This window comes from Perca flavescens, chromosome 20 (assembly GCF_004354835.1).
Source record: "Perca flavescens isolate YP-PL-M2 chromosome 20, PFLA_1.0, whole genome shotgun sequence".
Taxonomy (NCBI): domain Eukaryota; kingdom Metazoa; phylum Chordata; class Actinopteri; order Perciformes; family Percidae; genus Perca; species Perca flavescens.
Genome location: NC_041350.1, coordinates 15,599,689 through 15,627,527, shown reverse-complemented (window position 1 = coordinate 15,627,527; position 27,839 = coordinate 15,599,689). Strand labels below are relative to the sequence as shown.

The following is a 27,839-nucleotide window of genomic DNA, read 5'->3' as shown; positions in this document are numbered from 1 at the left end:
AGCATCCAGTATTAGCAGTAAATCCTACCACTCATAGAAGTACTTAGTGCTGTCCAAACAATTGCTATTGCAGAACTATTAATTTGTATGCAATAATACAAATTATATATTTGTATTTAACAAGTTTAAAATGATGTCCATGTCTAGAAACTGTAAATACTATTTTAGTAAATAAAAGCGGACAGCATATAATAATATCTGTACATAAATAACATATTCCTAGTACAATGGCAATGCTTGATACATCAACTCTCTTTAGGAAGTGATTGGTTGCCTATATTCCTTTTTTTGTTTTCTTGCATTTTTCCACACTTAAGTTATGGGATTTCAAGATGGAAAAAATAAATACGTTTGTCTGAAAGTCAAAATTGCTTTAGTCTGAAATTTGATTTTCTGCATCAGAATTTGAAAGAATTTGGCCAAATCGATACTGCACACTGTGATGAGATCAGCACAGCTCAAAAATGTAGAAAGTGGAGGTTACAAACTACTACGACTGATATTTATCTGCAAAAAATACAAAACGAGAGGGACCCCGGTTGCTGACAGAACCTTACAATTATTGTGGATCTATAATTACACATGCAGAGATGAACTGAAGGCCTGTGATTATAGACACACACCTGCTGGGTAATTTGTTGACTTGCCTCAGGTAAAATAAAGCTTTAAGGGATACTGTTTATAGAACCCTGAAGTGTTCAAAATAGATGAGTAAAGTAGACATAAAGAAATACTAATCACTATGTGATCACAGATGAAATGTTTAATGCAACCAGGAAATTATGAAATAAATCCAATACATCTTTCATCCTGCATGCAGTTTTGTTATTGTAATTTAGGAAACTAGAGCAGAAATTCTAGTCGATTAATTTATAATTAGATAAATGATTTTTTTTTTTTATCATTATAGACTGAATATCTTTAGGTTTTGGACAAAATTCTGAGAAATTGTGATGAATGTTTTATTTTTGTATATTTAATAGAACAAACAATAGAACAAGTCATTAATTGAATAGAACAAATAAAACAAATAACTAGTCAACAAAATACTCAGTTTCAATCACCTTTACCAACTATGAGAATAATAATTAGTTGCTGCCCTAGATTAAATAACATTTCATTAGAATTGGCTGGGTTTAAAAAATACTAAAGAATTTCACCATGTCATGGTTATATTAAATATTTTGTCTATATGCACTCATCTTATTATACATCTTATATATTTCACAATATATGATTTACTTATTTAATTTTGAACACTGGTTGTCAATAGAATAATGCACCTACAGTATATGTTAAGACGTCAAAAAGACTTCAATCACAGACCTGAACACATATATACATACGCTTTACTGATACAAAATTAATTGTACAAGCTTCAAACTAAGATAGCAGTATAATAAAATTCTACCTTTAAGCACACTTTAATGAGTAATTTAATATAGTTTAGAAGTACATCCATAGACTGTGTATATGAGTACAACGAGGTCTAGCATCTGCTCTGTATGGGAGGCGTGGCAAATCCCGATTGTTGTCATGTGACGTAGCATGTGACGTAGCCACGAGAGTAACGGGCGGATATTTTCAAAATGGAAGAAATGGCAAAGTTTTGGAGGGGAACACAAGAAGATTTATTTGCCCTCTGAAGACTCGTGAGCCGACTATCGATGCACTCAATCGATCAAGGGATATTATTACAAACTTGCATGCATCTGCAAGGCGATAACCAGGCACGATGAGTGTTTCCATCGGCGATAAAATTGAGGTGAGTTCTTTTGTTGGGCTAACGCCCACAAGCTAACAACTCCCAACTAACGTTAACTCTGTTTAATAACGTTAGCTAGCTAGCTAAATTGAAGTTTGGGTTAAGCTGTTAAATAGATGGTTTGCCGTGTGTAAACGTGTGTCACTAGCTAGCTACATAATAACGTCTAAAGTGTCAAGAAAGCGTTCAATTTGATACGTTTAACTGAAATGTAGCTATCACTAACTTTTCGCCAACGTTAATATGGTGCTAAGTTAATGCCATTTAATTAGCTAACCCCTACGTTAGTTTTATTTTTTTACTTTAACTTATTAATGTCAACATCAGTGTTGTCGGTGCTGTCAGCGTTATGTTGCTGCTCGGTACCTGAGCGTGTAACCTTACCCTGGATCTCCCGGGACAATCACTGTTGTTCCTCCTCAGTGCATCCGTTTGGTAATTCAACATGTTGCTTAGAAACGGTCCCAGGTGGTCCTCATTAGCGGGAAGAGAGCCGGGATAATTAAAGGTTCTGGTTGGCCATATGACAGCGTCAGGTGTTGGTGGCTTGTTTGACAGTTAACGTTTGTTGTGGGAGGATTTACGCTATGTGTTAGTAGACGTGACAGACGGGATTGTCTGTTTTGCTTTACATCCATCATGTCGCAGTCCAGAGGGACGATGTTTGATCAAGATATTTACTATTCCTGCCGAAACCTTTCTGCTGACAGCCAAGCCAGCAGAGATGAGGAGAAATGTTTATCTTATGCTCAGGAGCTTAGGATCGAGGTATCATGCTTTTTTTTTTAAAGATCCTGTCTGTGACGTAATCAAAATGAAATTCATTTTAAATCATAGTTGCATTTCTCTGCAAAGACAATGTATTGTTTGTACAACTTAATGTTTCTTTTCTTTTTGTCTTCTGGTGTAGGATTTTAAGGTCCTCACCCTCCTTGGAAAAGGCTCCTTTGCATGTGTTTATCGGGCAAAATCAGTAAAGACTGGTCTGGAGGTGGCTATCAAAACGGTAAGAATCCCACCATTTATCTTGTAGTTAGTGGTATTAAATTATTATAGCATGCTTTACCAGTAATGTAGACTCTTAACCAACACCCAGGTGTTGCCAGCGACTGACAGTTGAAGTGTAAACTGTTTGTTAGACTTTAGTTGCCTCCCAAGGGCTTCTTGTGGTCCCTCGACTCCCCACAAATGAGGTCTGAATAGTTCAGTCTTTGTGGGCGACAGATTGACTATTAGCCACCAGACCAAACCACCTGTAACACAAGGCACGTTGATCCGATGAGTGTCAGATGTATAATTATCTCTGTTGTTCCCATCTGCAGATTGACAAAAAAGCAATGCACAAAGCTGGTATGGTCCAGCGTGTGACCAACGAGGTGGAGATTCATTGCCGATTAAAACATCCTTCTGTACTTGAGGTAACATTGGCTGGACACAACTATTTTTTACAATATAATTTACTACTGTTGCTTATTACAGGATTCATACGTTTTGAAAAGTTATGGAATTTGAAAAATGCAAATTCCAGGCCTGAAAAGGTTTTGGAAACATAAAAAGACCCAGAAAGTTTTTGAAAAGTCATGGAATTTTTTTTTTTTAACACAGTATAATAATATGTGATTAATAAATGTATTTCACGTCGTCCTAACCTCAACGTTCTATTCGGGGAGTGATATTATGAATCCCACTACCACATAAATTATCATTCATTTTTATTGTTAAACCTCTGAGGGTAAATTTTAACACAGATTTTTATTCTTATTGTATAATGTCGACTGACATTTTCAGGAATACATAGTCATGGAAATTTGCTGAAAAAGTCATGGAAAAGTATTGGTTAAAATGCATATGAACCCTGTTATTATTAAACTACATAAAGTCTGCTGTAGCTGTAGACGTTCTGTGCGGCATTAATGGCTTATTTTCTTCTACGTAAAATGTACAACAATAACTACACAATTTTATTGTGAAATACACTTTGAGTAGAAACAGAAGTAACTTCACGATGTGCCAGGTTTGTGGTTAAAGACAAACGGCACTAATTGCAGTTGTTTTTTGGGACATGGGAAAAAAAAAAACTACATTTACAGTTGCTCCCAAACATTTGTGTATGACTCTGTTGTGTATATGAGCTCTGTGCAATCGTTGTCATGGTTACGTAATGTGGACAACCTTCTGTAATTACTTTGTTCAGTGTTATTGTCGCTCTTCAGTGTGTCTTTTAAGATAAACGAGGAGAGCAGGCTCGTTTGCTTTGTCTAGATACTGGTGGGAATTTGATACATCTTACAACTTTTCTTGACCACAGCAATACAATAAGTTTAGACAAGAATGTGATAGTTTCACCCGTAAGATCAAATGTGTTCAATTCAATTTTCTTTATAGTATCAAATCATAACAGGAGTTATCTCGGGACACTTCTAGATTTTGTTGCATTTTTTTTTTTTTTTTCTTCTCACTATGACATGATAATAAATACTGTATTATATGTCATGTCTTTATTTAAGCTCTACAACTACTTTGAGGACAGCAACTATGTGTACTTGGTGTTGGAGATGTGCCACAATGGAGAGATGAGTCGGTACCTTAAAGAGAAGGAGATAGCGTTCTGTGAGGATGAAGGTCAGGAAGAACTGTTTTACTCTGGAAATACAATTTTGAATTAAGTTGCAGTTCTAGGTTAACTGAGGTTCAGTTTTGCAGGCTGCCTGCCCTTTAAAACAATTGTTGTTTGTGTCCCGCAGCGAGACATTTGATGCATCAAATAGTGAAAGGAATGCTGTATTTACATGCCCACGGCATCCTGCATCGAGATCTGACCTTGTCAAACCTTTTGCTGACTAGCAACATGAACATTAAGATAGCAGACTTTGGCCTGGCCACTCAGCTCAAACTCCCAAATGAGAAGCACTTCACCATGTGCGGGACACCCAACTACATCTCCCCGGAGGTGGCCACTCGCAGTGCTCATGGTCTTGAATCAGATGTCTGGTCCCTGGGGTGCATGTTCTACGCGTTCCTGATGGGCCGCCCTCCGTTTGACACGGACACGGTCAAACACACGCTGTCTAAAGTGGTTCTTGGAGAGTATGAAATGCCTAGCCATGTTTCGCTAGAGGCTCAGGACCTGATCCATCAGCTGCTGCGGAGGGACCCCAACCAGCGGCCCAGCCTCTCTGCAGTGCTAGACCACCCGTTTATGACCCAGAGCCTGCTGGCCAGGACCAAGGAGCTGGGCTTGGGGGATGAAGGATCCATGGACAGCGGCATTGCCACCATCTCCACAGCCTGCACCTCCTCCACCTCAGCCAGCAGCAGCAGTCGCCTCCAGAGGAGAACCAGGCACATGCTTGGCTCTGCCCTGCCGAACCGAATGGCGCCTATTCCGAGTCTTCCACGCCAACCCAGCAGCGCCTGTTTTGAGGACGGAGACCAGTGGCAGCAGCAGCACCCGGCGGACCGATTTCCCAGAGAGGGCAGGAGCAGGGGGGTTCATGGTGGAGACAGTGGGCAGCCTCTTTCTCGCTTCCTGAGGAGGGCTCACTCTTCAGATCGCTCGGGCTCTTCTGCATCAGGCCAGGGGGCCAGTCACCCTGAGCTGGGGAGGTGCCACTCAGAGGAGACTCTGACTGGTTTAGGAAGACCAGTCTTCCCCATGTCCTCCACTCAGCACCCGTTTTCAGAGCACGGAAGGCTCCCCTCTCCCCCCGTCAAACAGTCACCACAGTAAGAAGTCTGTCTACTGTATATGTGATCTTCTATTCTTTTTTACAAATGCAATGAGACTAACCGATTGCACTTCCTGTTTCAGTTCTGGGTATTTGTTGTCGACACAGACTGCACTTCCACCAAACTTGCAATTTCAAGACCTTGAGGGAGTTACTAATTGGCTCAATAATGAAGGTAAAATTGATGTGTGTGTTTTTGATTATCTGTGTGTATGAGACACCTTTCAGCGTTGTTAATTTAGTTGGTTTTGTCACTCAGTTAATGTTGTAATTCAGGGCAACTTTTAGGTAGTTCAGTGGCTTGGTTGGGGACACTCAAGTGACAAATGCCTGTGAATAAAATGATCCATTGGTAGTAGCAGATTTACCCTTAGATATAGAGGCGAGCATAGGCTCCAGCCACCCTTGTAAAAAGTGAATATGAATGATGGTGGTATAAAACTCTGTAAACACAATTAAAACAATCCTGTTTGACAAGATCTTTACAAATATATATATATATTCCATTTCTTTCTCAGCTTCTGGGCAGAGGCCCACAGACGGCAGCACTCACAGCAGCAGCGGCAGCTTCAATAGCAGCAGAGGACCTTTGGGGGTTCACAATTCCTGGACAGACAAGCCCATGGGCCGAGGTGTGAGCCCTCAGCACCACAACCAGCAGCACGTGCACCACAACCTTCCCTCCAACTCTAACTCGTACCGGGAAAATATACCTGGAGCAGAGTTCCAACTTCCTCACAGCAGAGAGTTAAAGCTCCCTCCAGCCAAACCCAGTGTGGATAAAGAGAAGAAAACGCTGAGAGACATAGTCCCGCCCCTGTGCGCGTCCAGACTGAAGCCCATCAGACAGAAGACCAAAAATGCTGTTGTAAGATATTGCACATGACTTTTATTTTTTTTTATACTCCGTTAAGGTTCACTGTATGAGCAGTTGAGATAATTGTCTTATTTGTTTTTCATGTATTTTCTACAGGTGAGTGTCCTGGACACAGGTGAAGTCTGTATGGAGTTGTTAAAATGCCAAAGTGGTCAAGAGAGGGTCAAAGAAGTCCTTCGGATTTCCTGTGATGGTTTGATGGTGAGCTCACTATATTGCACTCTGAAATGTTCCATATGTGACTGGTAGGGGTAGTATAACAACACGATATAACACAAGGCTGGTGGCATAATACAATATAAAATGTATTATTGTCACCTGTAGGTGACAATATACCAGCCTAATGGTGGAAAGGGTTTTCCTGTCCTGGACTGTCCTCCTGCTCCTCCAGAAGATATTCTGATTTGTAGCTACGATGACCTTCCAGGTATTTATATGGATGCATCACACCCAGTAACATCAGCTTGTATAAGATTAGAAATTGTACGTTCATTGATTTTATTTTTTTGACACAGAAAAATACTGGAAGAAGTACCAATACGCCTCCAAGTTTGTGCAGCTGGTGAAATCCAAGACTCCAAAAGTGACCCTTTACACCAAGTATGCAAAGGTCATGCTGATGGAGAACTCTCCCAATGCAGACCTGGAAGCTTGCTTTTACGATGGTGAGTCAAATGTATTTATTGAAACATGTGATCCAGCCGAGGGAGAAGCTGCACTGACCTTTTTTGTTTCTGAGTTAATCTATGTAATGCTTCATCAACACTTGTGTTTGTAGGAGCAAAGACCCACAAGACTTCGGAGCTGGTGCGAGTGGTGGAGAAAAGCGGGAAGTCGTACACGGTAAAGGGCGAAGTGGGGCTGAGCGGCCTGAGCCCAGAGAGCAGGCTGTATGTGGAGCTGTCTGATGAGGGCCACAGCATGTGTTTGTCCCTGGAGGCCGCCATCACAGCAGAGGAGCAGCGCAGCACCAAGAAAGTCCCGTTCTTCCCCATAACTATTGGCAGGTAAGAGGACCCTGCTGTTGTTTGTTTATTCTTGGTTTTGAATGTTGCCCCATGTGGCTAATGTAAGTTTTGTGCACGTCACCCCTCCTAGGAGACCTGCCAACCCAGACTCTCCATGCTCATCGTCCTTGCCCTCCCACCCGGTGCCTCCTGATGCAGCTTCACCTCCTCAACCTCCACAAATCACTCCTTCAGTGAGTGTCTCGCGGCCCTACACTTCAGGATATACCAACAGATGGTCAACCTTGAAAAAAAAACCACTTATTTTCTCGACACCTTTTTTTTCAGTTTTTTTCCCAACGTTTTAAATTTTAAATTTTTCTTCTACACATTTTCAGCGCTTATTTCTACGTCCCATATTTTCTGATATAAAACAAAAATTGAAAATGGGTCAACTTGACCCAAAGTCAACACAAGGGTTAAGAGGCTTCAAGAGCTAGACTATAACAAAGTTTGTCTCATTTTCAGATGATCTCCTACGATGGTTCTGATTTCACCAGCTCCAAAAGCTCCCCGGTGCAAAACACAGGAAAAGTGGTTAAGTCGATATTTGTGCCCAATGTTGGATGGGCATCCCAGGTAATTAATGAATCAATTAAGCCAATATTCTATTGTCAGCAAAGAATTGTCTTTGTGATTGAATCTCTGATTTTTGTATCTGCAGCTGACAAGTGGAGAGGTGTGGGTGCAGTTCAACGACGGGTCTCAGCTGGTGGTTCAGGCAGGAGTTTCCTGCATCACCTACACGTCTCCAGAGGGGAGGATCACAAGGTGCAAAACACGTCTGAAATGTGTTGTCACTTTATGGGCTCGTGTGTTTATCAGCTTTGTTGTTAAGACAGCGGCAGCAGGGGGACAACTCAACTCAACGTTTGCCTTCTCCACAGGTATAAGGAGAACGAGAAGTTGCCAGAGCACGTCAAGGAGAAGCTGCACTGTCTCTCCACCATCCTGGGACTGCTGGCCAACCCCACAGCACATCACTTAAAACCTCATTAACACTCTGTGGTTTAAAACAAAAACAAAAAAACATCCCAGCAGCACAGAGGCCTGGCAGGGAACAGAAGGTAGCATTAGAAACCTTTTTTTTATGTCTGGTGTTCTTGTAAATATATCTTTGTGTTTGTTTGTTCTTTACATGTACAGAAGACTAAGATTATGAAAAGATATATTTTTTATTTTAATAAGCAACCATTTTGTCCCAATCAGTCTTGTTGTAAAAAGTTTGTCATGAACTGTGTTTTTTTTTTTTTCTTTTTTTTTACTGTGTCTCCAACTCTATGAAATGTGCGATTCATAAATGCTGACTCAATAAACATCTGGAGGCTGGGTGGAGAAATGCTGCACTGTGTTTTGCAGTCTTCTCTTTTTGCTCGATATATTAATGAAGGATTTTTATAGAAAGAAATTAAAGTATTTAATACTGACCCTAAAAGAGATCAACTGACTGGATTGAGGAGAATTAAGATATTTTGGCTCGTGGTCTCATGTAACCATTATAAGGTGTGAATATAAGGCAGGATATTATCCCTCACTATACAAAACAGACATGACGGCATTTACACACACATTCTCAGCTGGGAAAACAAAGCTGAATTAAATAGAGCCAGATAAGGTTTCACATGTTTATTCTAACCCTAACCCTTGTTGGTTTGGCCATTCAATTAAAAAAAGGTCACAAAATTGTGGATTTCTCTCAATTACAGAACTGATACAAAACATACTGTACAGATGTAAGCCTAGGCATATACACATACTGTACAAGACACCCAAGTAGTAAACATTCAGGGGGAAACTGGGAGCATGATGACACCATCTGGGCTGCAGACATGACTAAGGGTAAGATTAACCATTTATTTCCCATTTAGAAGCATGATAAGGAACACAACATAGGACACACAATATAGTTGTGTGTGATATCAGCCTTTCGCCCCATTTTCTAGATGAGGAATTGGGGGATGTGAAAATCTCCCCTGAACCTGCTGCAATACCTTTACATTCTGAATTTATTATTGCTTCATGACACTCAAATTAGAGATTAAAACAGGATACTAACCGTTTTGTGGAAACAATAGGATGTGTCTAGTGAAGACCAACTTTCAGAACATCATTGGCATTCTTTTGTCCCAGAGAGATGCTGGTGAGATGGCTGCGCTGACACTATTATATACGATAACAGGCCAAACAAGAGGACAGTTAGGTCCCCCGGATACTGATGGAGGAAAATGAAATGGCTAGAAGGAGCTCTCTGGGACAAAAGATGAAGAAGCAGGCTCAGAGTAATGCAAAATTCTGCAGGTTGGCACTCCTTCCCACTAGATGCTAGAGGGAGACAACAGCATCGACCACAAGCCCATCTGTCCCTTTGACACCACCTGTACAACCAGACCCAGCATTTTACTTTAACTATAGTAAATATCCACCGTTGGTTCAAAAACATCCCGTGCTTTCATTTCATTTATATAAAACATTTTTTCCACATACAATCTCAATAAAATAAAGTTGCTCTTAGTAGATATCAGGAAAAAGATAACAAATTTGGAGTAAAAAAAATCTCACAGTGAACACTGGGAACAAGAGCCAGACTGCCTCCCCCCCACACTTCCCCTCCAAATGATTTTAACACGCGACAAAAATACAGCAGCAGGAACAAAATAAGTCGGAGTAGTTCAGCTTGAAGCAAATGAACCGACTGAACTGAAGCTTTCTTTAACTACCTTTTGTAAATCAAATGAGAGACAAAATAAAAATCCTCAATCATCTGGAATTGTTGTCATTTAATGGTATCAAAATAATACCAATCAACGGATATTTAAACACACGTTTACCTTAATTTTATAGGAATAATTAATTTTCTGATAAACGATTCTCTGATTAACACAGCAGCCCCGAGTCTGTTGAGAAGTCAAGTCGGCCTCAGGAGAGTAGTTTGCTCACATTACAGATACAAGCATTAAAGACATGTGGAGAAGTCTGTTTAAGGAGATTACAAACCCATGAAGTGATGAGAGAAATCTCACAAGATCCCACTGGAAGTCTGACAAATCATGGAATTCTCTGAAAACATCCACAAACACGAAAAGGAATGTGATCCTCGTCTTCCTGCATCGGAGCGACTTAAACTGGGACTCTAACAAGGTCTCAAAGGTTGGTTTGTTGAACACCTAGCATCCGGCATCTGACATACAGTAAACCACTCAAAGACCTAGAAACACTGACCAGTCATTACAAAAAATGTGATCGTGATGGTCATGGAGATTTACTTTCTTCTTTTGAACCTTTGAAGATTTTTTTTCCTGCAGCACCCTCAAAGTAAATTTGATGGCACCCTGAAAAGTAAACGGCTTATCTCTTTGTTCAAACTAACAAAACCCAAAACTATCTTATTTGTGTTCAGACTCATTATGTCCTCTGCCGTCAGTTGGCCACAGTCACATAGCCCAGTATCTGTGGAGTAGTGTTCAAATGCCCAGCCACCGTTTCTCCCCCTCATTTTGTGCAGAGGAGTCAGTGGTATTGACCAGAATAAAGACACACATCACTGGTACGGTCCGTCGCAATGTAGACGTGTGTGTGTGTGTGTGTGTGTGTGTGTGTGTGTGTGTGTGTGTGTGTGTGTTTATGTTTGTGAGAGATACAAGAGATCATACATTGCACATCTAGTGGCACATCTTTCTCCAGTCCTGATTCCGCCATTCCCATTAGCTACCTCATCTGGACCCTTTAATTGCAGAGAACTCACACAAGAGAGACAAATTAAAATCAGCTATTAGGCAAAAGTTCCCAAAAGTTCACATTACAGTACTTTTAAGTCTCATTAGACAAAACGAAAAATACAAAATGGCAGAGAGAAAAAAAGCTTACACTCAATCACCATCATTTTCAATAACTACATAGTGAATTTTTTTTTTTTTTGGATTAGATATATTATCATCATTAACATCATAATTATTATTCATTATTATTGTCACCATTGTCATCCGTCTTTTTTTTGTTTGCTCAGGGATCAAACTGAGTGGGGGCAGGGGATCAGTCACTGGGAGGAAGCCTTGGTAGCTATCGTGGAGACACAGTGCTGCTGGAAGTTTGGGGACATGGCCGAGTTGCAGCCCAGTCTCTGACGGGGGCCCTTCAGCCCTCCGTCGCCCTCTACGATCCAGGGGCTGCCGCTGGCCTCTTTTCCAAGCATGCTGCAGCAGCTGGGTGGCGCCGGGGTGGCGTTCGGTACCGTGGTGCTAACCGGCAGGCCTTTGGGCTGCTCGCTGGCAGGGGCGAAGTCTGCGTTGTGACTCTGAAGCACGCTGGTGATGTGGTTCAGGAGGTCATTGAAAAACTCTGGGACGCCCTCATAACCTGACAACACAGGGGGACATCAGTCACTTCAGCTTATTCAGCCTTGGAACCAGATTCCAAATGTTTACAAGGTTTATTTTCCTGTTTACATGCTATGTCGCTTGTATGTGTATAGTATAGTTTAGTATAATCAGACTGAACTGCCATTTGATTTTACTCAATTATTGGAGTAAAAAAAAACAAAAATAAAAACAGGTGTATGCAGCGTTTCAGAGATCTGGAACCAGGCTGTATATTTACAACCGTCTTCTATCCAGTACTCATTATAAAATAGGGTTAATAGAAGAAGATTGTGGTTCATGTTTACACAATGCCTGAGATCTGGGGGTCTATTTCACAAAAGCAGAATTTATAAATCCAGGATAACAGAGTGTAACCTAGGTGTGCTTCACGACGGCCAAGCCAGGCTGAGGAGGTGCGACTAGGTCGATGCCAGGATGAAGTAATTCGGATAGTTGCACGTTCATGGCTTTCCTTAACAGACTGCAAGCTCAATCACAGATTTACTGATGCTAAAATGGAGAATACGTATTGTGCATCCTTTACACAGAGTGAGCAGCAGCTTCTTATGGAAGTATGAGGAAGTGAAAAAAAGAAACACGGCCATTGTAATGAAACAGCGAGAGAAAGCGTGGCAGAGGATGAATGCATAGCTAAGTAGCCTAAATATATACATTTACTTACCACTGCTCTGAATTATCATAATCATAATTATTAAACGTGAGCAGAAGATAATGTTACTCAGGGAATGTACCATGAAGATCAATTACAACCACTAATACAATGCTAGAATATGATGTGTAAATATATCTCTCCCACTCTCTCATATGGGCTAAAATATAAATTTCCTAAGTAACATTAACTTCCACAGCTCGCTTTTAAGCCAAAGTGCACAACAGTTTGTTTGTGCAAATGACAAGTGACTCCTTGAATGGTTTTAGTTAAGAGCAGTAGTTTGTTAATGTATATTTTTTTAGACTATCATTCAGTAGGGTCCGCTTCTGCAACGCTTTTTTCCCCCTTTATTTTTTTTAATTTATTTTTTAAAGAGGTCGAGTTTCCTTCTTTACATATTATATGCTTTGCTTCCTCATATATATGGACATAGAAAAGAAAGACACTGACGAAATTGGACTCCGAAATCTAGAAACTATAAAGAAAAGTGATAAATTCAATGCACACTGTAAACATGACTATAACACATAGTATTTATTATTTCCCCCCAGAAAAATATAAGGTCGAAAACCATTGAGGTGTCCTCTTCCTGTTGTTTCATGAATGTACAGCCTAAACTATATAGTTAATGGTCCAGTGAACTAAGACTAAAATTAGGGAGGACTGTACAAATTGGATAAGTTTTTATTATTGTACAATCCTCTCAAATTATAGTCCCAGTTTACTGGACATAACACAAATTGTGTGCTAAGAATGCCAAATACAATGCACATGGTAGAGTATTAAACATGATCCTTTATGGTTAAAGAATACAAAAATAAATAAATCCACTAAAATAATTTAAGGTGTATTGGTCTCTGACCAATCTGCCACTGTTAGAACCACTATAGAAACACACATATGTACAGTATATAGGACTTTAGATATTGTCCTTCATCACTGACTTCATTTAAAACACATTTGCAACTGTATCAGCCTTTTCTAATTATCTCAACAACTGCCATTATATATTCATCAAACTTCTAACAACAATATGAACAGCAATGTTCGTACAGCACAGATTAAAACAAGGTCAAGCCTCGCTTTATCGGTTATCCTGGATTTATAAATTCTACTTTTGTGCAATACCCCCCAGGTCACTATAGATACAATAAAACAACCTGCCCCCTATGGATGGGAGGCTGCACCTACCAGGGAATGCATTGATGTCAATGACGGCATGTTGGCCTGTTTGGTTGTTGATGATCACATCGATGCCAAACAGGGACACGCCCAGCGCCTGCCGCAATGACCTGGACAGCTCTCTGATGACATCATCGCTGGGTGGCTGAGACTCTACGTTCTCTCTCTGAGATAAACATAAATATTAAAGATTATTAGCAACAAAACTCATAAAGAGCTGGTGGTAGATTACCGCAGGAATAGGAGGCCCCTGTCCCTGTTACCATCCAGGGGGAGGAAGTGGAGAGGGTGGGCTCTTACAAGTACCTTAGGGTTCAAATCAATAAAAAACTGGAATGGTCCCACAACACCGACGCCCTCTTCAGGAAGGGACAGAGCAGACTGTTCTTCCTGAGGAGACTCAGATCCTTCAGTGTGTGAAACAGGCTCCTGGAGATATTTTAGCAGTCTGTAGTAGCCAGCGCACTGTTCTTTGCTGTGGTGTGCTGGGGCGGTGGCATCAAGGCTGGTGAGACCAGCAGACTCACCAAGCTGGTGAGGAAGGCCAGTTCTGTGGTCGGGCTGAAACTGGACAGTCTGGAGTCAGTGGCGGATGATGGGCAAAAATAAAGCCATCCTAGACAACCCCTCTCATGACGAGATGTGGCCAATGGGCAGCTCATTCAGCTACAGGATCATCCCCACCCAAGTTCAAAACTGAGCGCTTCAGGCGCTCCTTTGTGCCTCTGCTGCTATCAGACTGTACAACTGCAGTGTGAACCACCGACTAGAACACACACACAGCCATTTCTCCACAATGTCTGGGCCACTCAAAACACTCACCTCTTCCTCTCCACTGTCTCTCTGCTGGACTGATTATATACCACACTGTTCCATATGATACCATATTATATATAGATATTATATTCTATGTTATATTGCAGTATTATACAACCTATTACATTATATCACACACTAAGTTATACTATATACTGTTATATTGTTGTACTATACTATATATTAAATTACTCTATATATTATTACACTACTGCAACTTATATGATGTCTCATTTTCCTCACTATTTCATATATACCGGTACTATGTTAATGTTTAATTGATCCATGTAATGCATTCTATATTAAGACTCTGCTGCTACTATTATTACTAATAATAGTAATACTAATATTTAATAATAAGCTATTGCACTTTTTAATCCCTGCATTGTTCTCTTTTGCACTACCACCACTGCACACAGTCTACAATAGTACCCTTAACTCTTTAAATTTCTGTGAGTGATCTTTATGTATGTGAGATATATGTGTGTATGTGTGTTTGTTGTGTTATGGTTGTCTAGCTACTGGATGCCTAAAATTTTCCTTGGGCTTAAAAAGTATAGATCTATCTATCCATTACTCTCACTATCATGTAATTTGTCTCCAAATGCTATAGTTTACAGTTTCTATTGTGTACCTCTTATTATTTATTTACTTTTTATACTATTATTATCTGTATTTATCTATGTTGTTTCTATTGTACTGCTGCTGCAACAACCGAATATCCCCACTGGGGAACAATAAAGGTGTATCGTATTTATTTTTTTTTTTTTAAATCACATGGCATAGTAGTCAGTGACATTGTGGACGTACCGTGGTCAAGTCTGAGGAGGACTCTGGTTTGGAAACATTGTGGCTGTTGAAGAAAATGGCTTCCCTGTCTGAAAAAGAGACAAGAGGAAAAGGTGAGGTTGAGTTTTAAAGAGCTTTGACTTCACTTTGACATGCTTTGCCAGTGCAGTCATCTATATACATTTCTCATCTCTGACACTAGGTGGCAGCAGAACTTAACTGGTTACACAGAGTAATGAGGCAACCAGAGCTTTACTGAACGATTGTCTTCAATTACTTATTTCAACACCTGGTATAAAGACACGGAAACCTAAAAACAACCGACCCTGGCGTCTTTTAATCTTTAACCCACTCAGTCATAATGACATCATGTTGAGTGTTCACTTATGAGCAATACAACTTGTAAGTTGTTTGGCTCGGGCCACAGATTTTCTTTGAAGCTGTGATAAATGCGACGGGATGAACTTCAGAATGTATTGCACCTTTTCTTTGTTATCATTGTAATGATTAACATTTAGAGTGTTGGTTGGAAGGAAGAGGGTTGGAGGGGAACAAGTAAATTCCATCACTGTCCAAATAAATATGCCCCTCGGCTTGTAGAGGGTTGTGATAATGAAGTGTTAGCCAGATGGGCTTGTTCAGTCCCACACTGAATGAACAAACCACAGTTTAACTCGACAGAAGCATGGGGAGGAAGACTAGATCGGACAGAACATCTCTCACACAGTTATTTTTAAGTTCTTTCCAAACACTAACCCCTACCTCTTTATCTTCATACCTCTTTTTCATCCGGACTTACAAAACACGACGTGTAGCTCCATGCTGCAGAGCACAGTGATCTAAACGCTGTGCAGATGTAACACTGTGGTATGCTGCATTATGTGTTTGACAACGGCTGTGCTTTTCTGCTGCACCGCTCAGCATTCCAGGCTGAAAGCAACTGTACTCTCTGCACTATTAACACAAAGCAGACTACTACACTGATGGTTTAACTGCTTTGCATTAGGGCCTTTACTGTATTACATGCAAATACTGGAGACATTTGTGCCAGGGGACAACCTTGTATTCAAAGTTGCATCATGGGTAAAGCTTCTGACACGTTTATGGGTGAAAAACATAACTCCTCTTGTTTATTTTCAACAGCATGTACCAACAGGGAAAAACTCAATTTCACTCTGCTGCATCCCCTAAAAGGGTGAATAGGTCCAATCACAGGGACTATAAAGCCATTTTGTGAGGTCTTTTATTGGGTTATTTGGAAAAGCCATGCAACTTCTACAGTCGGGCGAGTGTGGCTGTTTGCAGCCCTTGGACTTTCCCGCCTGTCTCTCTCTCCGCCTATCTTTCTCCTTACCTGCTGGTCCAGCAGGGAAGTTCTTCAGTGAAGGCCTCTCTACTACGGTGTAGGAGTCTCCCACCACAAACACCTTGTAGAGCACAGCGTTGTGGTTGATGAAGCTCTGGATCACACATGGAGGCTTCACATCCTTCAGGTCTTCTTCACTGAAGATAATAGCCATCTGTGGATAGCAGGACACAGTAAATTACATGCCTAAACTTAAAAAAGGAAAATATTTATCAACCAAAATAGTTGTTCAACAAGTCTAGTTAAATCCTAACTTAATTCAATGCAGTGAGTGTGAAGGAATGAAGACTATTTGGCCAGCCTGACAGGGGTATTGATTTCAGCTGATTCACAAAGATACATGAGGCACAGCACTTTATCTGATTTTATTGTCTGGACTTGTTTTACTGCTCACAGTCACACAAAGCAAACTGTGGAGGGTGTGAGTGACCTCTGAGCCCTGTGGCCTCTTACCTCGTGGGAGTTGGTTCCATGAGCCACCCGTGTTTTGCAAACTGAGGAAGAAATAAAGGCGAGGAAAAGAGAATTTAGCACTGTAACCTTACTTATAATACTGTAGCGCAGTCATGTAATTTCAGCAGGGGAACAAAACCTCTCACACAAAGGCTTTTTCTTACAATTTGACAGTGAACACAGAAATGTGAGACAGGTACAGTACAAGTACAATTAGTGGTCAACAGTACTATATTAGATCTAAATAATGTATGTGAGTATTGATTTAAGTCATCAATATCTAGAGGATGACTGAGGTAAAAAGAAAACACTTACTGAAGGGGAATGTGAGTCCTTGCCTCTTGATCTGCTCCAGCACATCTGGGCTGCACTCTGTGTTCAGGACCATGAATGGAGGAGAGCAAATCCTTTCATCTAATAAAAAGAAAAGTAAAAGAAGGTGGAGGGAATTAGAAGAGTTAGAGACTCCAAAAGGTCTTGGAAAATTTCAGTTTAACAGAAATAATGATGACAAATGATTGTCCGATATTTTCCCTAGTGTGGGCTTCTAGAAAGCTAGAGAATTACACTATGGTTGCAACTAATGATTATTTTCTTTATCAACTAATCAGTTGATTTTTTTTTTTTTATTGGTATATAAAATTAAATAAAAAAATCCCAATTTCCCAGAGCCTAAACGTACAATATGTAATTTTCTGCTGCTAGGGGTCTTTCAATCAAAACAAGGAAGACTGAAGACTTTTGATGACATTGTAAAGTTGCATGGAATTATGAGTGTTGTAGTTTTCATTGTTAAACACCATCGCTGAAAAAAAAGAAAAAAAAAAGCAGTATTACGGTAACTGAGTATAACTCTCTGTGACATTGTATGATTTACAATTACTCTCGAACGTATCATCTGGGTGCTCGTGTTTTGACAGAAGTTACAAGTAACTAGAGGGGTCAAAGGTTATATGACGCCACTGGCAGGGGGGTAAACGAAACGTCTCATGTCAGAAATAAAATCACAGATTTCTCATTTCAAACATTTGGGATAGTGTAAGTACACAACTCAACAACATATATAACATACTGTAGGTATAGTCGTTTTTAGACATTTTAATGCAGAAATGCTACATATGGTACCTTTAAAGGTGACATCTTCAAGTTGCTTGTTTTATTCGACCTTCAGTCTATAACCCCTAAATGTTAAATTTCCAATGATATAATAGATAATATATAATAGAGAAAAGCATTGTCGTTGACTATTTTTCTGTCAATTTACACCCTTGAAATGCATTTGTATCAATTCACATGATATACAAGTACATTGGCAAAGTAATGTTTAAACTAAGTTTTTTTTTTTTTTTCTTGAATTGGAACACTTGACACTATTCATTCTGGTATCATGCATAGCCTACTTACAGTAGAAAAAGATTACGGTCAACACATGCTCAAGACCTGTTTTCGACATGGGGAGCAGATTAGTCTTTCACACATGCAGATACCTTATTTAATTTGGCCAAATAATTAGATTTATATATCATCCTTGTGACAGGTTTAGACAACAAACACAGCAGAGGACATCTGATGCCCAAGGGGACAAATGACTCCTGTCATATAAATAAAGCAGAAAGCTGCCAGGCCCTTCTGCTCCTCCTAAACAGCACACATACAAACAGAAACATGCTGAAAAACAGGAAGACACACAATCTCATGAGGAACAACACACAGGCCAAACCAGCTGACATTACAGACTCATCAGAAACATCACCTGACTGACAGGCGTGATTGATAGGTTACTGGATGCCCAAACCGCAAACAAAGCAGGTGCGGTTAGGCAAATTAAACTTAGCCATACCTTAATTAAACATAATTGAGGTCAAGACAAACACTCACCATGTTTCTACATCACATCGTGTTTGTTTACATCATATTTTTACATCACATCCTGCAGCGGCCGGTCGGGCTGTTCCGATAACAATGGAAATAACAAACATCCTGCAGCTCCGTCATACTTCACCATATCAGGGCTCAGGATGCATCTATATTAATGTTCTGCCTTCTGTAATTTCCCCTCTACAGTAGGTACGTGGGGTGATAAGGCAGCTGGTTGGAGATATCACCACAGGAAATCAGCAAGGGGACCAAACCAGGAGCTGGCAAATTGCTGATGACAAAAACAATAGAAACACACCGATTTTGTGTGCTGTGGGCCTCAGCAGTGGCAGGGCCCTCGGCTCCCGCTATTGCTGAGGTTAGGAGAATCTCATTTGCCTACATTAACTCCAGTGCTGAGTGTTGAACTCTGGGTGTGCACTGGGCCCTACAGATATCTACCCCTCCCACAGTAGCCAGATAGTGCAGACACGCAAGCACAAACGCACAACCAGTCACTTTTGGGAGCAGGAAGCCTGGACGGTTACCCATCAGTCATCTGTTTACTGGCTACAGCCACGCTAATAATATTGCTGTTATTTTAGCAGGCCAGGAATAGCAGCATCATGTCTTTCAGAAAACAGTCCGGTAAGAAAAATATCCCCATTACATCACTGATTTCACAAAGACTGATAGCGCTAAATTTTGTCAAACAAAAAAAACATCAAAAGAATCTTAACCTTGTCAAATGGAAAACATTTCAGGCTCCAAGTTAAGGATTTGTAATAAAGAGATCAGGGAATGGAGAGTGTGGCCAAGTTTGTAATAGCGTGCATGCTTGGCTCTGGTTGACGCTTTAGGGATAAGGGGGTGAAGGGGATGGTGGGGAGGATCAATCTCTGGCTCTGTCTAAACACTGCATGCTCACAGCAGACCCAGTGGAGCCGAGGACGACGTTTACGGGACTCCTCGATGAGATGCTTTTCAAATGTTATCATCCAGTTACACAGCTTTTTTGGTTTCCCATCTTCTTTTATCTCATCGGGACATCCGCTGCTCCCCCACCTTCCCCCCACCCCCCTCCCAACCTGTCCTCTCTGTTAGATCAAATTCAAGCGTGCAAATAAATAAACTCCAAACTTCTATGCAACAACTAGTGTGCATGAGAATGAACATAGAAGGGATTTTCTTAACAGGCCCATTATAACACCTAAGAGTTAGATCATAGAAGAGAACAGCAGAGAGAAAAGTTACATTAAGCTACATGAAGCGCGGTGCTGTTTGGGTGGAAGGTTGAACTCTCCGGTTGCTATTTAGAGTTTGTTTCCTAGAAACCCCGGCATCCTCTCTCGCTGCTCTCTCTGCGTCACAATATTTTAAATTGAACTCCAAACACGGCTATGCTCGGAGAGAAATGCAATTCTCAATGGCACGCTCTAAGAGGCTTACGCTCCAATTACCTGTTGTACATTTTGAAAAGAAAAATTTGATTGTTTTCTCGCAACAAGATAAATCCTACTTTGATGAGATATCTATAATTTATTGGCTATGACATTATTAGGCAATCCTGTGTGCCCACTTGGCTCATTGGACTTAGATGACAGTTTGGGTCTTGAAGTGTCTCAGTGTTTGTCTTTCTCATGCTGCAACTATGATTAAATATTGATAACTTGCATAAACGGGAGACTTGTTCTGTTGGTCTTCACGGAGGCATTGATTAATGCTAGCACAGGGACCTCTGATTAATATACAAATGAACCCAGAAATGTTTCAGTTTGTTTCAGAGGAAATTCCCCCTGTATTCAGGAGAATTAGTTCATCCTGAGCAAGAGAGGAATAAGACTAAAACATTGAAAGAGGATTTGTTTTATCGAAGAGTTGACTTGACGACCGTTTCTGTCTATAAAAACAGTCTAAGATATCAAAACTCAAGCATACACAGGAACCAGTCGATTCCAGTCAAGTAACATAAACAGTTACCTTGCTCTGGCTCACATAGGAAACACAGAAGCAAGTCAGACAACAGAGCAGTGCCAAAGTTTCAATAAGCACAACTATGAACCAGTGACACTATTCCATTAGAGCTTGTGTAGACCTTGCCTGGCTATTTTCTATTAAACATATCATTAAGTTTGTATTAATTTAAAAACTGGGTCTACTTAACATTAAGGAGCCACTCATATGCTAAAATAAGGTTTCCAGAGAAAGCACAAGATTACCTCAAGTGCTTCCTACTATTGAGTACTATTCTGAGTAATGCAAACTGTGAAGGATGGCAGGCTCTCTGTGGCCTTTTAGTACTGGGTTGCCTTGGCAGCTGCTCCAGGACTCTATGGCCTCTGCTGATAAGGAGGAGGAAATGGCTGTTTCTAAGAAAGCAAGGTAGACTTTCCACACTCTCCCGTATTTTACTCTGACCTTAACCCTGTTCTCGCAGTCCCTCTTTTTGTTTTCTCACAACGGAATTCTATTGATCCTCGGCCACATGCTGTTTTTTCTACAATCACATCGGTGTGGTGTAGGATTATAATGCTTACACTCCCTGCTTGTGTCTAAACCAAAAGCAATTGTCTGGGAGGTTTGGTATGCAGGCCTAAGTGTGAGCAGGGAGCACCACTTGCATTAATGGAGGCAGAGTGGTGAAAAAAAGAAGCTTTCTATAAATGCAGCCAGTGAGCCATCTTCTGCTTGAAACCTAATACACACAGTAAGGCAATTCATTTATATAGCACAGTAAGACACAGATGCAGCTTATACTTTGTTACGCAACAGCCATCATGTCTGTTCAGATAAAAACCCATCTTCTTGCGGTTCTAATCTATTTTAAGAAACTAATGACACTGCTGACATGCTGAAACGCCTCTCATTTAATGCTCTGACACCAGACTGCAGTCCTTCAAGAGTCATGGACGATAAAGTGAAGTAATACTTAAAAGGTTTACGTTCACTGCCATGTACGGGGTTAAAGGAAATGTGGATGAGTCACAGGTGTGTTTACAGTGAGTGTGGGTAGGGAACGTGCTCTGTCGTCATTGCATTTCTCTACCTCCAGCCAAATTCATCTCCTGCTGATTAGTTTATGCTGTCAGTGTCAGAGGAAGGTGTTGGACTGACTCAGAGGCAAGTTCTGATCCTTCAGTGAGAAACCTACACAGAGCCAGGTTTATGGTGGGTTCAGGCAGAGGGAAATGGAGGTGTATGGAAGTATATCTGTTTCATCTGATTTTTTAATTAAAAAGCCATTGAATTTCTAGCGCTGAATATTTATGGATTGAAATTATGTATCCACATTTTTTGCCTCTGAATGTTACTCTTCAAATTTTTTTTCATTTTTCTAAGTTCACAAATTCTGAATAAAAAATTCAACGTTAAAAAATTCAATATACCAAATTCCGATGCAAAATACAATGTATAAAATTCAACTAATATATTTTCAAATTGCTGAAATTCAATAGGCCAAATTCAGCTTCAAAACGTAAATGTATAAAATTCAGTGTTAACATCCGGGAACCCAAGGAAAAGCAATCGATTCTAGATTCAGAGCAGCAGTCAGAGGAGTGGGAGGGTCTGACGGGGCAGAGAGATACGTCTCTTTAACGTACTTGTAAATAATAAATAATGGCATACTGGTATGTTATTTAGCCTTAAGGGGAAAACAACAAAGCTTATAATTTTCATTCATTTATTGGCTTATTTAAAACAGGGACAGTGACCAATACAATTCCATAGAGGTGCATTTGTTGCGTAAAAAGGGGAGCAGAGGAATTATGATAGTATAGCAACCTGCCGGCAAAAATTAAACATCTGCTCTGAAGCATCACGTAAAATAATTCAAGAGAGACGATAGTGCCGTCATATGTTATCCATGTTTCCTCTCTGGAAGTGAAGAGGAAAGACAGAGAATCTGCAGATACCACAACTCTATTCTTTTAATAACATTAGACATGTTGCGTGAGGAAGAAGGCCGTGTCCACAGAATCAACAGTTCCTTTATTATGTTTGACATCTTCTGCGTTTATATAATATTGAGGACTGGGAGAGGAACACAGACAGTAATGGGGTTTTCCTAATTTAAACCCATGACATGCTGGGTATTGACTCTACGTGGCAAAGTGACACAGCAAAAAACAAACAGTTGCCAGTTTATTAGTTACACCTAGCTAAAACAAACAGTCCAGCAGTACATTTACCTTCAGGATTTTCTTTTACATTCAGTTTTTGTTGAAATTGTTGTTGTTTGGGACTGATTGACCATTATGGTGGCTGCAGTTTGCAGTGATGTTAAATTTTAACCGGACAATACGTTGAGACGGTTATTGTGAGCAAGTTTGTGGGAGCCTGATATGCACAAGTGTCACCAAGTTCCATGGAACATCTCACCTTGCATACAGGTCTCTATCCTGTTGATGAGCTGGTAGGACTTGCAGCGGTCCAGCAAGGTTCGGATGGCTGGAAGGGGGTCCAGGACGATGGTCTCGGGATGGGCATCAATGTAGTCCTGAAACACATTTTAACAATTTTGATTTACTTATTTTATGACATCATTAATGTCCATAATGTACATATTTTTAAAATTTGTTTACATATCTTACTGCAACACTACAAGCAACAACCAGTGTGACTGAATGAATCATTCATCTATCAACAGAAAATAAATCATCAACATAACACACGCGCGCGCGCACGCACGCACGCACATAGTTAAACAAACATATTGAAGTAGGGAAACTATAAATACAAACACTGAGGGGTCAACATTCCTCACTCTGTATATGTGTGTGAGCTAGAGAGAGCGTGAGATGTATGCCAACGGGCCTGTGAAGGTTACATCACTACATCTCTGCATGGCCGGCTGTTAGGTCAGCTTGAGGTTTGCTATTTTACATAACCGCACTCCCACTTCTCTTGTCGGCTTGTCTCTCTGGCTCTGTCCCCACACCACCTCCTCTCCACTTTGCAGCTCTCCATGCTTTCCACATTTCCATCTCTGCTTTGTGGATTTCGCTGCCAACCATCCCTTCCAAGCAATTTTTACTGACTCATAAACGCTTTCAGGTGGAGCTGGCTGTCTGCACATTACACAACCAGCCTGCCCGCTCACATCACAGCCCCTTAAAAACACCACAGCTTCACGGTCATACACATTTCTTTGAAAGTAAACACACGCGACAAGGTCTGACATCAAACACACATGTACAGCTTGGGGGAAAGAAATCCCATTTGTGAACTGACTCTTATATGTACAAACACTGACGCATGCAGCATGTAAACAAATGCCTTTGCCTTGACATGAAGGACCCAACTGTAGGATTTGCCGGGATCTAACGGCAATGCTGATCAAATCCAGTTGAGCGGTTATGTAAGGCAAAAAATAAATCCAAACTAATCTTCCAGGAGTTTAGAGGAATACTCTGCTGGTAAGGACTGTCAGTTGCTGATTTCTGCATCCCAGAGGAAGAAACATTTAAACACAGACAAGAGGGGGAGGGGAGATGAAAATGAGCACTGGCTAGCAGGTGTTAGAGAGGAAAAGAGCCAGACGCACGTCAGTGTGGGTGTAAGAGACTGGATATTAAGGCTGCACATTTTCTGTTCGTTTTTCCGGGCAGATCTGTTTCCATAGGGAAAACAACTGTTCCAAAGAGAATATGGTCAGTAGAGGATGTAATCTGTACTACTGGTTATAAACCATGTCTGTGATGCCACAGGCATCAAACCTAAAGTGGTATATAATGTTTAGCACTTATATGAACCCCAACCACATGGATGGTATTTACCACATCAGCTTGAGTGACATATGATCACAGAGAAGCACACTAGACTAGAAACGTAATTATGTTTGTAGCACCTATATGGCAGCAAGGTAAACTGACCGAATGCCAAAGATGCCAATACAAGATACAAAAGGTCAGCAAACTAATCGGTCATTCCTTAAACCAAAGCCTCCTACACAGATTACTACAATGATCATCAATGTCCTAATCATTACATGCAGCTCTAAGATCATGCTAATAATATTTGTCCCAGGTCCGCTGTGCACACGGCTCACACCTCAGGCCACTGAATCACCAGAGCACATCCCAGCCTGACGTTTTGTTTAAAATAAAGACGTATTTTAGAGAGGAAGGCTTATTCCCTCCACCACACAAACGGTTATTTATGATCACAGCTGTGTCATATTAGAAATGCGCCAACACTTATATCTCAACGAAATGTAATCAGAGATGACAGCTGTGTTCAGGTAAATAGCCAGAACTAAACAGTTACAGACAGGAATGAGCCATGAAGCCGAGCTGTTGATTTACCAACTGCACTGAGAAAAGCCTGCCCAAGTGGTTTGGGTACTTAATGCTTACAGGGTGGCATCTTTAAGAGATGTAATGCTCACAGCATACTGGGAGGAGACCTTTGATAAAGATTGGGACACACTGGGTGCTCCAGGATCCCCTAAAATGACCTGAAGGATGTAGCTGGGAAAAAAAAAAGAGGTTGATGCTACCCTGTAATCACATAGCTGGTTGGAATAATAGAGATTAAGAGACCAACAAAGTGAACTCCATTAATGGGCATGAACTGCTACAATTAGGTAAAGGGCCTTGCAACAAAGTTACCACTGTTCTCCTTCCTAAACCTGTCTAGATACAAAAAACAAGGTGTGCGCATTCGCTTCAAAATGGCCTAAGATACCATTAAAGTGTGCAAATGCAGCCTGTGTTAATATAATGACCAGGTTCAGCTATGTACGTGATTGCTCCAGACTGACTTAACTTCCTGTTTGTCTTTCCTAATTGAGCAGTCAGGAACATGTTGACAGAATTGCGTGACGTTGATCACGATTACAGCTTCTCTGAGTCATTCAGAGAACGAGAATCAATTTAAATCTTAAATCAGATTTTTTGTGAAAATATCAGGGATTTTTTTTTAGGCCATATCGCCCAGCCCTACTACTATCCAGAGCTTCTACACTTTTTCCTTCATTTCAACTGTATTATCTGAAGAGTGTAGCTAATGTTCCATATCATGTCTGCTGGGCCATATAATCACTAGATCGTTGTATGCCAGCTTTCGCTACTTCAGTTTTTGATACTTGGTACTATAGACACATGTCAGTCAGTAACAATATTGAGGTCCGATACCCATACCTCTGAGATATTATTTTTTAGAAAATATTTTTCATACATTCCCATATCTATGTAAAGTGCGTAATTATGTAAATGTACATTATTTTCGAATCATGTGTACAACCCTAGAGTTTTCAAGAAGTGGAAATGATCAATTTCATTTGCCCTACTTTTGTATCTGTATCTTTACTCTTTACATCACCCATAAATACAAGATAAAGATGCATACAGTACCTGTACTCTTTGCACCAGCAGCACGGCCTGCGAATCATTCTGGTCAGCCTCCAGGATGAGGTCAGTCAGTTTGTGGATGATGACGTCCAGGGGACCCTGCTCCTCCAGAGGCTGGCTGAGGTCCAGCTAAGGAGAGAAGGACAGCCATGGGTCAAGGTTTATGGTGCAAAAACACTGCTACACTCAGGTATTCATTCATCACATTTAGAAATGGTTTAGTTTACCACAGCAATCATCCAAAAAAAAACATTTTCTTTTATTTAAGGCTAATAAAGTATTGCCTTATGTTACTTACTGCATTTATAAAACTGCAGTGGTACACCATTCTAATAAAAAGGTGAAAATGTTCACTGAAAATCTGATTCAATTTTCCCATAATTATACTATTAGTGGTTCCTCTATTACAAGGAGTATAGTATTTGTTTGATTCTTTAACAATAATAATTTAAAAAAAAAACATTGACACTGTTGCAACTCTCTTTTGTCTCAGGCGGGTGAGGTGGAGAAAGGTAAACCAATAGTATACTTCATACAAAATCAAAAGCAAGTTCTCACAGGCAGCATGGCAGGTTTTCGACCGAAAGAAAAAAAAATCTATTAAATCCACAGTTTGTTCAGGCCTCAAGTCAGAACTTGCTGAATTTTCCCCATGTTCTCTTTTACTGCCCCAACGTATTGTTGCTTGCAGTTAGTTAATAAAGTCGTATAATTTCCATTTTTTGTGTGACATTTGGGTATAATTGTTTCCCTTTTACCTACTGTTTAGTCACACCACATTTATCTTATTTGCATGCTGAAAAAATACAATAGGGAAGTTTATCATATGTATCAGGCATCCTTCATTATAGACGTACTTATACATGCCCCAGTGCACTGGCCAGACAGTAGAGGTTGAAGTCCGTAATGGTGATGAAGTCGAGGATGTACAGTACAAAATTACCATATGTATGAGACTGAATCATGGCTGCACCCGACTGGCCTAAAATAAATCTACAGTTTATACAGCAAACTGCAGTATTTACTAAAATAAACTCACTAAATATAACTAAAAGTTAATTAAAGTTATTTAATTAAAAAAAAGTAATATATTTTTTAAGAAAGGGACCACTATTGCTAGGAAATCATCAATCTGCCATTGCCCTCCTCATTTATACTCACAATCTGTCGATAGAAAAGAGTAATCTCTCCACCCAATCTGTTCTAGGAAATAAATAGTTTCTTTTCTGCCTCTTTGGTTAGAAACCAGCATCAGTTCTGATTCTAAATCATTCTCTCCCTCTTTTATTTATAGCTCTAACTTTGGTGCAGCCAGAGTTTATGTTGTGTTTGTTTTGAATTACACCATCAGAATTTATTTCTGGTGTCATCTATTTTACTATAAGTTACAAACTTTCTCTCCCTCTGGCCAGAACTCCAGTCTCGCCGAGCATGTTCGACAGCCTCTGAGAAAACACCAAATTAGCATAAGTTTGAAGTTTAATGCAGCCAAAAGACTGACTGCACAGGCCAAGTAGTTCACGATTACTCAAAGGAGCTTTCCAAGAGTGATAAGACTTTTGACACACACACACACACACACACACACACACACACACACACACACACACACACACACA

The 27,839-nt window shown here is 40.4% G+C and overlaps 2 protein-coding genes across 5 annotated transcripts in view; one reads left to right on the top strand and one right to left on the bottom strand.

Annotated features, from left to right (window-relative positions):
* Nucleotides 1-1,532: 1,532 nt before the first annotated feature.
* Nucleotides 1,533-8,716, top strand: plk4 (polo-like kinase 4 (Drosophila)). Of its 2 annotated transcripts, none has more exons than XM_028565723.1 (15): nucleotides 1,533-1,765; nucleotides 2,676-2,771; nucleotides 3,088-3,183; nucleotides 4,273-4,387; nucleotides 4,510-5,491; nucleotides 5,577-5,668; nucleotides 6,012-6,361; nucleotides 6,467-6,571; nucleotides 6,695-6,797; nucleotides 6,886-7,035; nucleotides 7,149-7,377; nucleotides 7,469-7,571; nucleotides 7,846-7,956; nucleotides 8,042-8,148; nucleotides 8,265-8,716. In XM_028565723.1, exons 1-15 carry the CDS (start codon nucleotides 1,736-1,738, stop codon nucleotides 8,374-8,376), a joined length of 2,781 nt encoding a protein of 926 aa, XP_028421524.1. In that variant the 5' UTR covers nucleotides 1,533-1,735; the 3' UTR covers nucleotides 8,377-8,716. The 2 variants fall into 2 exon arrangements, with proteins under 2 accessions (XP_028421524.1, XP_028421523.1); XM_028565722.1 differs by lacking the exon at nucleotides 1,533-1,765 and adding an exon at nucleotides 2,121-2,533.
* Nucleotides 8,717-11,083: 2,367 nt separating this feature from the next.
* The window catches only part of itpk1b (inositol-tetrakisphosphate 1-kinase b), a 28,777-nt gene continuing 12,021 nt past the window's right edge, over nucleotides 11,084-27,839 (bottom strand). For 2 of the 3 annotated variants that reach the window (XM_028566459.1, XM_028566458.1), the window contains exons 4-12: nucleotides 26,224-26,349; nucleotides 23,249-23,366; nucleotides 17,327-17,425; nucleotides 17,012-17,052; nucleotides 16,547-16,712; nucleotides 15,214-15,281; nucleotides 13,894-14,154; nucleotides 13,597-13,753; nucleotides 11,084-11,730 (exon numbers count right to left, since the gene is read on the bottom strand). In XM_028566459.1, coding sequence (XP_028422260.1) covers nucleotides 11,411-11,730; nucleotides 13,597-13,753; nucleotides 13,894-14,154; nucleotides 15,214-15,281; nucleotides 16,547-16,712; nucleotides 17,012-17,052; nucleotides 17,327-17,425; nucleotides 23,249-23,366; nucleotides 26,224-26,349 — 1,356 coding nt within the window. In that variant the 3' untranslated portion in view covers nucleotides 11,084-11,410. The remainder of the gene's footprint in view (nucleotides 11,731-13,596; nucleotides 13,754-13,893; nucleotides 14,155-15,213; nucleotides 15,282-16,546; nucleotides 16,713-17,011; nucleotides 17,053-17,326; nucleotides 17,426-23,248; nucleotides 23,367-26,223; nucleotides 26,350-27,839) is intronic. The other variant, XM_028566460.1, reaches the window with a different exon arrangement.

Excerpts from the sequence above, each read along its gene's own strand:
- plk4 (XM_028565722.1), top strand. The coding sequence starts at position 2,405 with ATGTCGCAGTCCAGAGGGACGATGTTTGATCAAGATATTTACTATTCC. Across the intron at positions 2,772-3,087 it reads TGGAGGTGGCTATCAAAACG|ATTGACAAAAAAGCAATGCA; the intron begins GTAAGAATCCCA and ends TCCCATCTGCAG. Across the intron at positions 8,149-8,264 it reads CCAGAGGGGAGGATCACAAG|GTATAAGGAGAACGAGAAGT; the intron begins GTGCAAAACACG and ends CCTTCTCCACAG.